Source organism: Panulirus ornatus, chromosome 8 (assembly GCF_036320965.1).
Source record: "Panulirus ornatus isolate Po-2019 chromosome 8, ASM3632096v1, whole genome shotgun sequence".
NCBI lineage: Eukaryota > Metazoa > Arthropoda > Malacostraca > Decapoda > Palinuridae > Panulirus > Panulirus ornatus.
The window spans coordinates 45,250,132-45,263,830 of record NC_092231.1 but is presented as its reverse complement, the minus strand read 5'-3'; the positions used below and the strand labels follow the sequence as shown (position 1 = coordinate 45,263,830).

The 13,699-nt window shown below is 37.0% G+C and overlaps 1 protein-coding gene across 5 annotated transcripts in view; it reads left to right on the top strand.

Annotated features, from left to right (window-relative positions):
• Nucleotides 1-4,279: 4,279 nt before the first annotated feature.
• LOC139749930 (uncharacterized) overlaps nt 4,280-13,699 on the top strand; it is a 100,144-nt gene continuing 90,724 nt past the window's right edge. For 4 of the 5 annotated variants that reach the window (XM_071664351.1, XM_071664349.1, XM_071664350.1 and 1 more), the window contains exons 1-2: nt 4,280-4,422; nt 9,769-9,828. In XM_071664351.1, the coding sequence (XP_071520452.1) occupies nt 4,360-4,422; nt 9,769-9,828 (123 nt within the window). In that variant the 5' untranslated portion in view covers nt 4,280-4,359. Of the gene's footprint in view, nt 4,423-9,768; nt 9,829-13,699 lie in introns of those variants that run through there. The other variant, XM_071664352.1, reaches the window with a different exon arrangement.

The following is a 13,699-nucleotide window of genomic DNA, read 5'->3' as shown; positions in this document are numbered from 1 at the left end:
TATATATTATTTATCTATTTATTTATTTTACTTTGTCGCTGTCTCTCGCGTAAGCAAAGCATCGCAAGGAAACAGACGAAAGAATGGCCCAACCCGCCCACATACACATGTATAAACGACCACACACACACATAAACACACTTCTACATTTCAACGTATACATACATATACATACACAGACATATATATATATATACGCATGTACATATTCATACATGCTGCCTTCATCCATTCTCGCCGCCACCCTGCTACACATGAAATGGCACCCACCTTCTCCTTCGCGCGCGCGAGGTAGCGCTAGGAAAAAACAAAGGCCACATTCATCCACACTCAGTCTCTAGCTGCCATGCGTAATGCACCGAAACCACAGCTCCCTTTCCACATCCAGACCCCACAAAACTTTCCATGGTTTACCCCAGACGCTTCACATGCCCTGGTTCAATCCATTGACAGCACGTCGACCCCAGTATACCACATAGTTCCAAATCACTCTCCTCCTTGCACGCCTTTCACCCTCCTGTATATTCAGGCCCCGATCGCTCAAGATCTTTTTCACTCCATCTTCCACCTCCAATTTGATCTCCCACTTCTCCTCGTTCCCTCCACCTCTGACACATATACCCACTACAATTAATATAGAATATAAAAGATTTACAGGAACAAAATGATGAAAATAAGACTATAACCAAAACCTAAGTTTACAAATATCTCTTGATCTGTGAAGCTTGTTTCGAACCTGTTCGAACATGAACTATGCGACTAATTAAAGCATCAGTGCTACTCGGTAAATTTGTTCGTTAGCGTTCGTTCGCTACTATGCGCTGGGTATGGGTGCGCTAGCTTGGTCGCAATACTGGAGGTTCACTGAGGTTGCCTCAGCTGTAGCTTGTAAACAATTCTTATGCTTAGAGAGCACACGTATAACTTACTTCATTATCCTATCCTGTTTCATAAATCGCATTCATACAGTATTCTAAGGATATTAAGTCATGCATATGATGGAATAGAAATGATACCTCTCCTTTATGACTAAAATCATAATAAAAGCTTCCACTCCGATTAATAAGCTCAACATGTATAGTTTTGTTATAACTATCTTTCATAGATTCATGATATATTTACATAAGGCACAAATGTTAACTTAGTTTGTGCGAGAAGTTTTTTGCTGTTTTCTAGCTTACTAGTACATAGATAAGATCTTGATTACGTTAAATCTTAACCCCGGTAACAAAATCAATGAGTATATTCGGAAAAAAAAGAAGAAAATTCTAACCTCTTTATACATGTAAAGGGAGAACTTTTGTAATTCATTCTGATCAATGATACGACCCTTGAACACAACAGTTTAAACCTTGAGTATGATCGGCTGGCCTTGGACTTGACCCTTAAGAGTCCCACCTGCTTTCAGTTTGAAGTCAACCTGTCAAACTCTCTCTAGAACTCCTACCTCCTTCTGAATGATAACCTGAACCACTCCGTCGTGTTTAATGGTAACCCACAGAACCCTTCCATCCTGCTAAATATCAAAATCCACGAGATCTAATCAGATACAGAGCGACCAGACTATAATTTAAGGGATGAAGTTTTAGAACAAGACATGAGACTACATACAAACGGTGACCTCTGTTGGACATTTGGCAATAGTGGTATGTTAAGGAATTGTGGGCTTCAGGTTAAAGTATTCCCTCCTCCGCTCATCCCAAACTAAATTAGTAGAAGTGAGGGGAAAAATGTACTGAAAACATGTAAAGTCAATAACTGGCGGTCGTGCGTTTGCATTAATCTTAGGTAGGTAAGAGATGGTGGACTCGACTCAATAAAGCATTGAAACTAGAAGTATAACATTAACGACCAAATACTGACAACCTCTCAAAGACAATTGAAAATTGTAACCAGATGATGTCTTGAAAGTTCAGCTTTGGAAATCAAAGAAAACAGGAAATGCGTCTACCCAACCTTTACGTATATCAGATTAAATCAAGTGCTCAAAAGAATAAGTTAAAGTTTGTAAACACAATAGAAGCATCGGGAATATATGAATAATCATCATGGACAGAGCGCACTGTCTTCAAAAATCTGCAATCGTTATGGATAACACAGGCATTCTATAGATATTTCATGGCAAAAGAAAAAAAATACGAGGTGAGACAGACCCCTAAGAATCTACAAGTTTATCATGATAGGCTACGTAAATACTCAAGAGTCTGTCAGGATTGAAATTCATGATACATGGAAAGTCGGAATCATCTCATTCTCAAGCACCTTCCCCCACCCAAACTATCAGGTCCATAGAATTTGAGGAAAGTTGGATCTTATAGTCTGATTTGTCGTGCCCAGGAATGAATTACAGGAAATCAATTTTCTCATTTTCAAACCTCTCAAACTTTTGGGCCCTGGACCCCCCTTCACTCCACCTTAACAAGTCACTGGTTGGTACAAGGGGAAACACACTGGCTGTTGAACACTACTGGCACAAGGAAGGTCAGTATAAAAGCTGCGCAACGATCATTAAGCTTTCCCAAAGTGCTTAAGTTGGCTTTTCGAGGAGAAAGGCGGGCGATGTGCCCAGACTGGGGCATGATTAACACATGTATATAAACAGGGGTTCACACGGGGAAAGGGTGATGAGTGTGTGATAGGATTATTCATGGTATAAACGGGTTCACACGTGGAAAGGGTGACGAGTGTCTAATAGGATTGTTCATGGTATTCAGGCATATGTCCTGGACGTTGAATTAATTGTTCCAGACTGTTAAAGAGGGGAAGAAAGAAAGGGATCATCCCGACTCTAACTACACCAGTCTTTGTGATGCTTATTAAATACCCCTAAATACAGGATGCGTGTGAATCTGAGAAATCCATTATCTCACGGCAGGAAACGCAATCAAGTGATACTGCATAGTTGTGAGAGCTGAGGAAGAGGAGTATCATCTTATATTTGCCGACATAGTCTGGGCAGAACATGCTCCAATCATAGCCATCTCGGAGACGAATACAGAGCAAGAAGCTCAAAGATGATTATAACTCCTCAGGTGTTTGTAGATCTGACATTTAAATGGAAGATTCGTGAAAGGAAGATGGAATGATGAAAGGAGAAGGAGAGTTCCACAACTTCGCTGTTCGAGGGAAGGAGATATCATAACGGTCAATCATCGTATGGCTGTTCTCCACACATAAATTATGTAGCAACCAGACATAAAAGTAAGGCTGAGGCAGATGACACAGAGGATGGGAAACTCAAGACACACAAGAACTGTTGGTGTTTTTGTTCCACAGTAATTAGAAGCACCACTTTTAAGCGGAAGCTTCGGTAAGAATTATAATTAGAGGTCAAATAATGAAGAGGAGACTTAGCCCTGGACATTTGGGTTCAAATGAGAAAGAACGTCAGTGATGTTCTACAGAGAAGTTGGATGGGACGGCAAATGTTGCAGAAAGGGATAGAGAAAAAGGCTCGAGTAGGGGACAATTTGGGGTCCCAGACTCCCAGTCGTTGATCATCAAAACCTTGGCAGCCACTCATTTGCCCTTGACCAGTGGAAGGTTCCGATCCATTGCCGGAAGTAAACCATTTGCTTGTCTCCCACAATGCCAAGAAAAATACTGGGAAACTTGGGATTTAGAATAAAGAATCGTGTGTTGTCAAGTAGTATGCAGTGTGTGTGGTTCTTCATGGTCATCTTATGAAGGAAATTAATTTTCTTTTATTTCTTATATTGGAGTCAGCCTGAACTAATTTTTATTGCTTCATAACGAATTTAGGATGCCCACTTTTCATAGACGTAGACCTAGTCATTTTTGTTGAAATGCTTAACCACTCCTTTTGGTTGCTATAATAATCTGGAACAAAGTAGGAAGTTCTCTGAATTATATATGAGGTATAGAACTCAACCAGCTGCTGCCGTATGTATTAAATCCAGACGTACATGAGAAATAAATATTTTCAGTGGATTTGGTGCGATGTGTAAATAATTACAATGAGCTCAACAGATTTTGTAAAATCATTCTTTAGTTTTTCAAGCAAAAATTTGTATCATATATATCATACTGATATGAAACTAAATACCGACATGCATAAACATTTTTCTAACCTATCAAAAGCAAAGGATAATACATATGTGAATATTCATATTTATGTTACTTTTCTTTCAATTCATATATTACCAATCTGGAAATAGGATACATTATAGTTAGATAAATTTGATAATATTAGTACATATCTTGAGAGCTAAAAATGATAATAAAGACAAGTTCAGTGAACACAGTTGCAACTGAAAAATTCGCCGGATGTACATAGTAGCCAAGAGGCAGCCATTTTGGGTCCGTTAGTTGATTCGTCTTCCAATAATTTCAGACAAAATGAATGCCTTACAGTCGTATTCAAGTGATGACGAATCAGGGAATGAAGCACCAATGCACAAGGTAGGAAACGATTTTCCTTTGTGAACTGTCAATACCATTAGAACGTGATTACTAAATATACTTAACTGGTCGTCTTTTTCTGTACCTTCTTGCTTTATGTTGATGTGGACATTGGCTATCTCATTAACCCAAAAGACAGTTTGATCACTGCTGCCTTGTTCTTGCCATCATGTTATACGTGTATATATGTGATATCTAGGTCCTTCTGCTCTTGCCGTAGGTATATTACCATTCTTAGTGCCATTGTCTTATGGAGGTGGTGGTCCATACAAACGTTTGCATTTCTTTCACTTACATGGTTGAATTAGAAGGTTAGATCGTGATTTGAGGGTTTAGCTAATGTTTCTTGTATGATATTGATAATAGGAAGGGATTTTGTAGCTTATGGTAAACATGGGACTACAGATAGTTTATGATAAAATGCTTAGGGACGACGAAGCTTTATGAAGACCAAGGAAAGTTGTAGATTTCGGGCACCATAGAAATAACATGGATGAAATTTAAACTTACATCATTGGTCTCCTATATATATATATATATATATATATATATATTTTTTTTTTTTAAATTTTCCAAAAGAAGGAACAGAGAAGGGGGCCATATGAGGATATTCCCTCAAAGGCCCAGTCCTCTGTTCTTAACGCTACCTCGCTAATGCGGGAAATGGCGAATAGTATGAAAAAAAAAAAAAAAAAAAATATATATATATATATATATATATATATATATATATATATATATATATATATATATATATCCTAGGATATTAGATATATGCATGCGGACATGACTGAGTTTAAATCTTTTACTTCACAGGCTTTTGTTAGTGTACACACAGGTTGTGGATTGTCCTTAATTCATTTGAGCGATATCTCCATAGATTTATTAGGAATCAGTAAAACATCTTATGGTCAGGTGTATGAGGTACACAAGGAGTACTATTAGCTATTTTTTTGAGATAATTGGTATTTTAAGTGTTTTTTGTCACCAGTAGATATGTTTACCAAAGCTTTTTCTCATTAATATTCATGGTCTTGTGAGTGTCAAAACTTCATGAATTGTGTAATAGAAGGGCATAGTTTTCAGACATCCTTGACATTTTCATATATTTTGTGTAGTGTAGAGGTAAATATTGGTTGCTATGGAAAGAAAGGTGAGGTTTTCATAATTCGTTTTTTCTTTTCATCCTTGCCAATTTTTCTCTATCCTCATAGCACTTATCAAGATTGCCTTTCACTCTACTCATAAGTATAAGAATGGCATTTATACCAGTTTTGTCCAGTTTTTGAGGTAGAGTGGAGAAACTATACTGTAGCCTTCCCCTGCCGTGAACTTGAACATTGGAGTCAACAAATACTTCATCTGACTTGCTAAATATGTGACAGGAAACAAGATAAATCAGAGCATGTACTTTCCTATGTCGTGGATACAAAGTAGTGTTTTCTTCCAGATTACAGTTACAATACAGTATCTTATTTTTGGAAGTTGTGTAACTGACTTATCAAATTGATTTCATTTATTGTGAAAGCTCATTATGATGAGGTGCAGTATGAACAAAAATGATTTGGTGAAGGCATTGTTTCTGATACCAAGGCACTCTTGATAGAATGATGGTTCACAGAGTGATGTTTCAGGAAAGCAACGTCTGAGAATTAGGATAGAAATTTGTTTAACAACATTGTAGGAGGGACCCACTTAGTATGGGCCAGTAGGCCATTTGTGGAGTGCAGTATCCATTGTTCTTATGTCTGTGCAGTAGCACTAGATTTAAAGGAGATTCATTTTTTTTTTATAGTATTTTCAATTGAAAAGGAAATATTTGGGTATATTTTGTGGTTTTCAGTTAAAATACCTTTTGTAATGATATTAAAGCAAAATAAACATAGATTCTGATTGTATTCCAGCCACTGATGATCGCTTTAGAAGAAACACTAAGTTTCCATGTTTCTAGTGTGCCCTAAAAGTGAGTTCTACATACCTTAAACACTTTAAGATAGGTAATGTAATGGCCAGATCCATCAGCAGATTTAGATACCTCAAACTAAAATGAATAATCTTACTTTGGAAGGCTTGACATACCAGTCACTCCATTCCACTCCACCTCCACATATCTCAGTTCCTCATCAGTAGCATTCTCAGTAAGGATTGTTAAATATCATTTGATTTACCATTGAAATGGAAGCAAAAGTTGAACCAGAGATGGAATCATGATAAAATTTGGTTCTATATATTGATGATAATCTTTTTAAGGTTAATGCATACATGAGAATGAGATTAAGGAATTATTTGATGTGTAACATAAACCCCTTGTAACATGATTTCATTTACCCATACAACAGCTTTCCACCATAATGACTGATTGCAGGGAACAATATCCTGTTTCTTTAAGGCCTCTTGCATTGATAACCAGTGAGTCTTACTGAATCTTGTCAACACTTAGTGTCCTGTGCCACTTGATTACTGCATTTACTGACTTTCCTTCTTGATGAAAATATGCTGCAAGTAACATGATTCTAAAAAGTATTAAATGTGATGAGCAATGATATGAATTTTGATTTGACTTAAGGGAAGGGTGCCAGTCTATCTCCATCAATTATTTAGCTTTGGTGCATTTGTAGATTAGTCTGTGAAGAATAGAATAAGATTGTCAGTGCTTGCTATGTAACTTTTTTTATGAGGTTATTTTGCCTATGAACTTTGCAAGCTCAATTTAGTCACCAATTAGTGGAGGACAGGGGAAGATACCTTGTAGGACTTGAAAATTTATGTTAACAAACCCTGATACCTTGAACTGTTAAAGTAGTTCAAGTTACCAAACCTTAGCTACTGAGGAGTCTGAAGTGAAGTAGTAGAAAAATTCAAGATATTAACTGAAAGATATGATAAGTATGTCAGCCTCTGAAATTGTAGAGGGATTTGGCCCCAAGGACAAGGGGTATAAGTGCTGGGAATTCTTTAAAGTTGGCTCCTCAACAAATGAAAACTTCCCAGCATAACTCTTGCATTGTGGCTTGTATTGGTAAAGAACAGTCACATAATCCCTGTAGTGACACCTAAAAGAGTTAAGAGTTTGAAAGCAGACATGATTACTAGTGGTCTAACCAAGAATTGCTTTATGAAAAATTCGAATGCCAGAATTACAGTAACCAGATGTTACCTATAAGGTGGTAAAAAAGCTAAAAGTCTGAGGAAGAGGAATCTTGAGGACTTGTTTTCAAATACTACCACTAGTAAGAATTATTGATTGAGGCACTGAATGCTAAGAAGTGGCATTAGAGTTCTTTAGTTATGGAAACTGCCTTGGCTACCCTCTTGATGGAGCTTCCAGTGGGAATGGGCATCAAAAATATAGCTAGATAGATAGATATGTAAACAAGCATTTTATGACAAATGCTCAGAGTTATGGACAAATACATCAGAGGAAACCTGTGCTATGATTGGTCTCTGAGTCTTATTTAGACGTTTAACAGTATCAAGAAATAGGTAGTGGTGTTGTCATGCTTTTAGATGAAGATGAATTTAAATCTTTTCTGAAAAATGTAGCTTTTGATAACATGTACTCCATTTTTGTGGAAATCAAATATGAACTTATTGAGCAAACAATGTATAGATTAGTTTACATGCTCCTTGCAAGGACAGCAGAGGTAGGCATGATTTAATGAGCAGGTAACAGAAGTCTTTGATGATTATGATTCAGTTATAATGGGAGATTTTAACAATTTGGTATCTGTATAGGGAGAATGCTTTCCACTAGCTCCAAGCTTTGGTGCTTGATAGTGCTTTCATACATTTTGTTGAGAAACATTATTGGGACTTGAACAAAGTAGACTTTGTTATAGCTGTAGATGGAGACTTTGTTTATGATGTATGAGAAAAGTTTGGTATGAATGATCGCTGAAGTAGCTTTTAGCACTGCTTTTAGTGCTGGTCAGCTCCATGAAACTAGAATTGCCATAGCTTGGAAAAGCTTCTGTAGGATAATCAACATGAAAGAGGGAACACATGTGTTAATTCTGAAAAGATAGTCATTTTCCAGGACTATGCCAAAGTATGTTAACTTCTTGTTTGTATTTTGATAAAATGAATGAAAGCATTTTTTTTTTTTTTTTTTTTTTTTTTTTTTTAACACCGTTAGGGAACTGCCTTGAAATCTCTTGCTGTATCAAAAAGGGCTATAGATTGAAAATCAAACCCACATAACTGTGAAAGTAAGATATAAGAACAACTTTTAGAATTGCCTCTATCATGTGAGAGTACGCAATAACCTCATCCTGGGCTATTTGCATGTTTACATTCTGCCGGGTGACAAACACACCGCATTTTGGAAGGCCCATGGTTGTTAGTAGTACACGTGTACACTGTTAGCAATATCATACATTCCAAAAAAGTTATAAATCAATTATGGAACACCATAAAATTGACTAATTTATGGCCTTGCCCCATGGATGGTGGAGGGGGAGGGCAAAGGGCAGGTTGACATGAACCTGCAGTAAATTCTCAGACAAACGGAGCCATGTTTCAAGTCTTCTGTTGCATATCTCGTCTTCCTGGAATATAGTTCTTGCAAAAATACCTCAAATAAAAGTTATTTTGATCTTTAAAAATATAAGTACAACTTGTGTGTTGAAGTGTAGGGTGTAATTTTCAAGACTCGCTGATGACTATTGTTTTTAATGTGGGTGAATCCATCATGTTCTTAGGTGACTTATGGTCACCATAGCAACCCCTGTGGTGTAATCTGAATGTTGCTGGTATATGAATATTGAGTCAAGACCAACACTGAACACTGAGGTTAAAAGTTCGGGCTGGTATATTAATATTGAGTCAAGACCAACACTGAACACTGAGGTTAAAAGTTGGGGCTGGTATATGAACATTGAGTCAAGACCAACACTGAACACAGGTTAAAAGTTGGGGCTGGTATATGAATATTGAGTCAAGACCAACACTGAACACTGATGTTAAAAGTTGGAGCTGATATATGAATATTGAGTCAAGACCAACACTGAACACTGAGGTAAAAAGTTGGGGCCAGCATGTTAAGAGTTAGTCATACTTTTCACATAAAAGCATTTTTTCCTGAAAGTGTTCAAGAAACCTTCAGTCCCATCTCCTTTTTGAACTAAGAAGTGTATATTCAATCATTTGTCCCTGGTTTTATTTTTTTTTTTGGATATAGTGAGTTACATGCCGTATAGTTCAGGTTATTTCCTGATCAGCCTAGACACTCCACCATGTAGCCCATCAAACAAAAAGAAACAAACCATGAATTGTGTACTTCATTGATATTTTTTACAGCGTAATAAAATGATCCTTCTTGTAAGTAATTTGATATTTTCATTACAGAATCGCAAAAGTGCTGATCCTGGCACTAACTATGATGATGTTGGAATGGATATCAGTGAGGTATGATATGCAGGTTTGAAACTCTTATTTAGCTATGTTTCTATTATTTTAGCTGTAACATCATGGAGTTTTATATTCTTTTTCTTTATGTTTGCTTGTGAAGCACTGTATTTACATGGAAGAAACTGATGTATTGTGCCATTTATTGAGCAATTATAGATAGGTCTAGTATAAGAGCTTTATTTAATGTCTTAAAGACCTTCTTTATAGTCATCTCTCACCCTTGACTTGGAAGGTGTATGATAGGTTGATTAGGTGGAGAATGGTGAGAACATTAAAAAGTGCAGGCCATGACACATTACTTAGGCAGTTTATGTAAATATCACTCCAGCTTTTTGACTGCATGATTAAACCAAGGTGAAGCCACAAGAGCTGCTACAAAAATAACAGCAAGCACTATAATGAAGTCTCTGAATTTCGTTTGATATTAACACGTTCTGTTGATATACTGTACACAAGTCGGTGGAGACTTCTGCGACTTTAGGGAACGTTGGTTGGTTGGAGCTCAACACCTGGTAGCAGCAAGACCCTAAACCTTATAAAGATGAGGTGTAAGCTCAAAATATGAGCACAGGTGAGTAGCGTAAGTACTTTTGAATTAAGAAATAAGATTAAGATTGAATATTATTTTAGATCTTGTGGAGTACTTTACTTGTGGAGGGATCATCAGGGCTCTTCTTTCCATATGAATGTGTCATATAAGTTGTCTGTGGGGAATACATCACTGTGCTAGAGCCATCTCTGTGTTTCTATTTACAAGACCAAATTCAGAATTCCTGCAAGCACTATAGTGCTTAGGAGCACTTTAGAAATATGCTTGATTACCTCATTCCTTAACATATTGCAAAACCTTTTGGATTATTGAACTTCAATTAAGGGTATAGTTATTAGCACCACAGTCTTCTCATGATGTATAACAAATTCAGGTGAAAAGCAGGTATTCTAGTGTAGGAAAAATTTGCATCAAGTACAGTAGTACCTGGCATAAGTACAGTAGTGTGGTATTGTATGGGTGATGCCTTGTTGCCCAGTGCATATTGAGTTTATTGGAAATTTTTTTGTGCCATTGTAGGTTAAATAACAAACTTCAGGAAAACTTTCTATTATCCTGAGATGAAGACTCAGTTAGCTTCTTTCTGAAGATTTCACAGTAACTAATAGACTCAGGTTTATCACACATCAGTCTTTGTTCCTATTCACTTAAAAGGTGGCAAAGAAGTTTGCACAGCTTGGAATGCAAGAATGTTTAAAGTTTTTAGCCTTTGAAATCGTCCTGGCAAAAGTTGGGATTTTAATGATAATGTAGTGTATGTTGGTTTTATAACAAGGAATTTTTTTTTTTATGTCTCCTTTAAATAGATTTCCCTGCAGTTTTCCTGATGATACAACAAATGTTTATGTACATTATCAGAATTTTGGAAAACCATATGAATGCATACATGAGCCACAAAATTAATGCATACATGTTGATAGACAGCTGATTAGGGTTTTAGTATAATAAGAGTTCGTCCTCACATTTTTCATTTTGATATCTGTAAGCTGTTGTCTTTGAATAATTTCTGCAAAAAATTATGAACTTAATTGAGTTTTGCAACTAGAATTTAGTGCTATATTTCTCTGTTCAGTATTTAGTAAACAGTATTATGGTGAAATTTTAACTTCAGGCTGTATCAGATTGGTAGGCAGCAATTACAGGCATTTTTTTTTTTTTTTTTTTATGTAATTTGAGATAGGTACTTTTAAGTAATCTTCAGTTATTTCACTTTCACTGCACTGTATTATGATTTATATACTAAGAGAATTTTCCCCTTTACCTTTTGTTCTTTTCTTTCTTTCTTGATGTTCCATATCGTATTTCTAAAGTTGTTGGGCATGAAAATAAGTTTGTAGCTTGCTTTTACAGATTTTAAACATTTCAAATTGTATATGAATCTGTGAACCTCCTCAGCAACATTATGTCAATTTATCACACACACACACACACACACACACACACACACACACACACACACACCCTCTTGTATGTTCAGGCCCTGATTGCTCAGAATCTTTTCACTCCATCCTTCCATCTCCAATTAAGTCTCCTGTTTCTCCTTGTTCCTTCCACCTTTGACACATATATCCTCTTTGTTGGTCTTTCCTCACAACCTTATTCATAAACATGATATTCAGTCACCCTTCTCCCTTACTCTCCCAATTTAAGCTCCTCTGCTCATGGTTGTTTTTCTCCTACACCATATATTTGTACCACCTTCAGAGAGATACTTATAGTTTGCTGTTTCTTCACTCCTTTTGCTGCTAGCTATGTAAGCACTGACAATCAGAGATGGGTATATTTGATTGTGTAGTAGTCCTGATGGTGTTATATTGATGTGAGGCAGGAGGGATGGAGGTGTAGGAAATTATTTTTTTTTTTTCTTTTGGACTAAGGTGTGAGGAGGATTGATTGAGTAATGAATGATAGGATAAGAGAGAAGTGTGATAGTAAGAAGAGTATGTATGAGAGCTGAAAAGAATGTGCTGGACACATGGAGAGGGTGAATAAGGAAAAGCTGAATATAAGAGTGTACATTTCAAAAGTGAAGGTGACAGGGAAAAGGAAGAAACAGGGAAGGATGGATTGAGATGTTTTGTAAGTGGTTGGGGCCTGAACGTGCTGGAAGATGTGCAGTATGCATGAGATATAGTGAATTGGGGTGATGTGGTACACTGGGGGCAACCTGCAGTCGGTGATCTGAATCAGGGCATATGTAGCAGTCAGGGAAACAGGAGGGCTCTGGTTCAGTATATTATACATTACATATGATGGCTAGAGAGAGGATGTGAGCAAAGAGGCATGTTCAAGCCCTAAGCTTTCAAAGCTTCTTTCACTCCATCCTTCCACCTCCATCTTGATTTTCCCCTTTTCCATGTTCCTTCTACTTTTGGCATGTAAATCCTCTTAGACAAGCTTTCCTCACTCATCCTTTCCATATGTTCAAGCCATTTCAGCACATCCTATTCAACTCTCACATACACTCTTCTCTTACCCCATCATCTCTTTTTCAATCAACCCACCTTATACCACATACTGTCCTCACACATTTCAGTTGAAGCATATTCACCCTATTGTTTACATTTTCTCTGAGGCCCATACCTTGCATCCTTAGAGCACTGGCAGGACTATGATACCATCAGAGATACCCATCTTTGCCTTCAAAGACTGTGACTTCTCTTTCCATACAATCCTCAAGACCTTCACCCCTTTACCTATCCTATGAATCACTTTAGCTTCCATGGTCCCATTTGCTGGAAAAATCCTCTCTTGAGCTCCTTCCTCTTTTCCTCCTTTTCAAGAGTATTAATACAAGAGTGGAAGATGATGTGTTCCTTCTCTCTGCCACCTCTTTTAGCCATCTTTTTTTACACATATGTGGTTAATACTCTCCCTCCTCAATCACTAGGGATAAAAGGTTTTAATTTTTAGTGGGAGTAAAGGTTAGGTTACCAGTTGTTTTCAGATGGATTTTGTTTAGGTGTTTGATGACTTTAAATTTTAGGACCTTCAAGATGTGTGTTATTAAGATTGGTCTGGTGTACTTTTGTTAGTCTTTTAGTGTGGGATTTGATACAGGGCACATCAGCTGGTTGGAGTCTTATACATTTCATAGCAAGAAAGTGGTGGTGGGCTTTTATCAGGGTACTCAAGTAAGTTGTGTGTAAGTGTTTATGCATATTAGAAGGGGTTATGTACCCTTGAGACCTCATCCCAACCTTTACACTTCTTATTCAGCCTCCTGAATATCAATTGTTTCCACGTTTACGACTATTCACTTCACTGTTTGAGTCATCCTCCACCCTATTATTACTGAACTTTTCCCTTTAACTTTTT